Source organism: Nannobrachium achirus (assembly GCF_963921795.1).
Source record: "Nannobrachium achirus genome assembly, chromosome: 12".
NCBI classification, from domain to species: Eukaryota; Metazoa; Chordata; class Actinopteri; order Myctophiformes; family Myctophidae; genus Nannobrachium; species Nannobrachium achirus.
In genome coordinates this window covers 49,164,564-49,167,743 of record NC_137832.1, presented here as the reverse complement: position 1 = coordinate 49,167,743, position 3,180 = coordinate 49,164,564, and the positions used below count along the sequence as shown (strand labels likewise).

Here is a 3,180-nt window from a genome sequence, read left to right as displayed (position 1 = left end):
GAGAACCAAGAAGTGCAGGCATATATAATAATAATCTAATAAAAGGGTTGAATGAGGGCTCCAGCTAGAGCCTTGAGACAGCATGAGGGGGACGCCTGGGGCCCATCCCCCTCACTCGGACCGCCTGTCCCCATCAGTGAAGCCGGCAAATACTCAAAAACAAAGGCGAAACACGAATTTGCATAGTGATCGCAACCTTAAGCTCATGGACGGATGGCCCCCTTAGCCATTGAGTCCTGCCGCCGGGCCTGTCTTGAGAGCACCTTTTTTTATTGACTTTCTCGAGCTTTGATGCATTTTATTTGTGTCAAGAATACAGCCCAAATAGGTAAACTCTTCTGCTATATTATAGCTGATATTTCAAGCACACAGCTAAATAATATTTCTAAGTGAAGGAAAAAAAACTTTACCAATGGAATATGTGAACGTATGTTTTGTTGTCAAAGCGACACAGAGCAACTCTAACTTTTGACCAATCAAGACCTTGACAAGAGATTTGAAGAGACCCAGGCTCATGGAAGTAATAATAGTTTAATGGAAGACCTTCCAGCACTAGTCATGTCCTTCCAGTTTCAACAATATAAACCATAGACAAGAGATTAAAATCTCTCCACCTGGTTGTGTGTTAGGCTACTCCTCGTGGCTGGTGCCATCCGGGCTGTGGATCTGACTTTCTCAGCCGTTCAGTCAACTGTGTGGCCCATAGACAGTAAAAAGAATGGACAACGTGACACCATTGGTTTCTACAGACCGTAAATTAAGCCTATTTTCTCGATTTAAAATCAACCATTTTTCTATATCCTGTCCAAAAATACTAACGGAAATCAATCAAATGCTTGCTATTGGCTGGAGGGCGGGTCTTCACTCGGTAAAACCAGTAGAAAGGCTAGAAACACACCCTAATTTAATCATCATTCATTTAAAGATGAATGAATGGGACCATCATTTACTAAACGCATATCATGATTTAAAAACTTTAAACTAGCGATTCAAAAGGTTTACTATAAGGTAATAAAATCAAGTGTAAAGTTCACCAAAACCTCATTGAATTCCATAATAATGTCTTGACACCAGAAGGTTAAATAGTGACATCTGCTGCGCCAATTAATACTTCAAGGAGAACCCGGAAGTAGATTTCCAGCGAGGTGTGGCCCTCCTGGTGAGTTGTCCTTAGGAGGCCTGGCCACTCCCCCCACCTGTAGCCGGGGCCCCGCCTTCAGCTGCCCCGGCCCCTCCCATTGAACCGAACGCTCCGGATATCCCGGACACCAGCTGTTGCACCTGTGGGCTGTTCAACAGAGAGGTCACCTGTGGGTTGCTCATCAAAGAGGACGCCATGTTCCTAAACTCAGGGTTGTTGAATATACCAGAAATGTCCATCCCACCCGTTCCTGCCGCGGGGCTCGGGGTCTGCACTTTCTGCTCGGCAATCGCAAGATTGGACTTGTACGTCTCGTTCCCGGGGTCCAGCTCCAAAGATTTCTTATAGAACTGCAGTGCCTCCACGTGCCTGTTCAGGCTGGTCAGCGCAGTGCCCATCCTGCCATAGGCCTTGCTGTACTTGGGGTTGATCCTGATGGCCGCCTCGCAGTCCTGCACGGCTCCGGCGTGGTTTCCCAGTTTGCTGTGGGCCGCGGCCCTGTTACCATAGTATACAGCGTTCTGAGGGCTGAGGGCAATGGCTCTGGAGTAGAACTCTACGGCTGCCGAGAAGTTCTCCACTTGCATCTGAACATTTCCGTCGGTCTTGAGCTGCTCCGCTTCCGCTGTCTGTTGCGGGGTGAGGGGCTCCGGTGTTGGCATGTTTGCCCTGACCCGGGGAGGGGCCAGGAACTTGGACGTGGCAGAGGCAAAGATCTCTGGCAACGTCTGCGAGACGGCGAAGCTCTGGTCATCAGCAGAAACCTCATAGGCTGTTTCAAGACATTGCTTAGCCACTTCTAAACCCTCCTGGGACTCTGCAGACAGCATCCCAGAACTGAGCTGGTCATTGAAAAACTGTATGATGGAGAAGACGAGTCGCTTTGTGTCGTCTGTCATTATGAAGGAGGACTGTTTCCTCTCTATAAGGTCTTTATATCTGGCGCAGGGAATAAGGGGCTGCTGTTACGACTGGCTTCTGATTTACCAGTGAGCTTGCATGTTGTTTAAATACACAGTCTGAGCACAGAGGCATGACGTCATTACACCTCTCAGCCAATCACATGATCACACGTCAGAATACCATATAATAACCATATTGGCTTTGTAATATGTATGGGCAAAAAAAGGTTGCTCTTCCAACACAAGATGACTGGTGAAGTAGGCCTACCCTGTCATTCAGGCGATGGCTGCCAATTTCAGACAGTATGTCACCCATCATCAGAGTATTTGGAGGCCAGTCTATGATGTCAGTCATCTGTGATGTCAGTACCTATGACATCAGTACTATGACGTCAGTCATCTCCATATTTGGGCGTATCGAGACGCACACACACACACACACACACACACACACACACACACATACAAATGGAACCAAATGAACCCGTTACAGGGGTCACGTACAGAGTACAGACCCATTAGGGGCCATTTGGAACCCCCTCAAGGACACTTTGAGACCCACTGGTGTTGCAGTTTGCAATGAGCCAACGTGTACAATATCAAGACCCCAACACAGCTTGTTTGACCATAATGGACCAGAGCCTTAATCAGTATCATTGGTAACACATGTGAAGGAAGTATAGGAAGGGTCCCAATTTCTTTCCAACATTCTGCCAGGTCTACTGTCTGTGTACATAGCATCGTTCTGTGTTTCTGGAACTACAGTATGGAACTGTCCATGGTACCGTCCACAGAGGTCGCTGGCAGTGCTCAGGTCTATGAATCTTTTCAGAACAACGTTGCTAACTTGCTACAGTATGTATTTTAGTGATTTGCTGCCTGTGATTTATTGAGGGTATACTCTGACACAGACACACGGCTAGCGTGACAGAAATGGGCAGCATAGTTTTGTAAGAACATAGAAGACTTCAGTCTTATTATGTTCCTTCAGTCACTGAAATAAGGTTTTCAATGTGACAATGCAGTGGCTGATTATGAGTGGATATTGGCTTTCAGTTTCACTGTACTGGTATGGGTCCAAGGTAGACTATGAGGAAACATTAATACACTAAATACACTAAAAACTCACACACATTG

The 3,180-nt window shown here is 46.7% G+C and overlaps 1 protein-coding gene across 1 annotated transcript; it reads right to left on the bottom strand.

Moving 5' to 3' along the window:
* Positions 1-1,170: 1,170 nt before the first annotated feature.
* Positions 1,171-2,040, bottom strand: LOC308295664 (small glutamine-rich tetratricopeptide repeat-containing protein alpha-like; the record flags this gene model as incomplete). The annotated part of the gene is made up of 1 exon (XM_080738714.1): positions 1,171-2,040. One exon carries the CDS (start codon positions 2,038-2,040, stop codon positions 1,171-1,173), a length of 870 nt encoding a protein of 289 aa, XP_080594840.1.
* Positions 2,041-3,180: the final 1,140 nt, after the last annotated feature.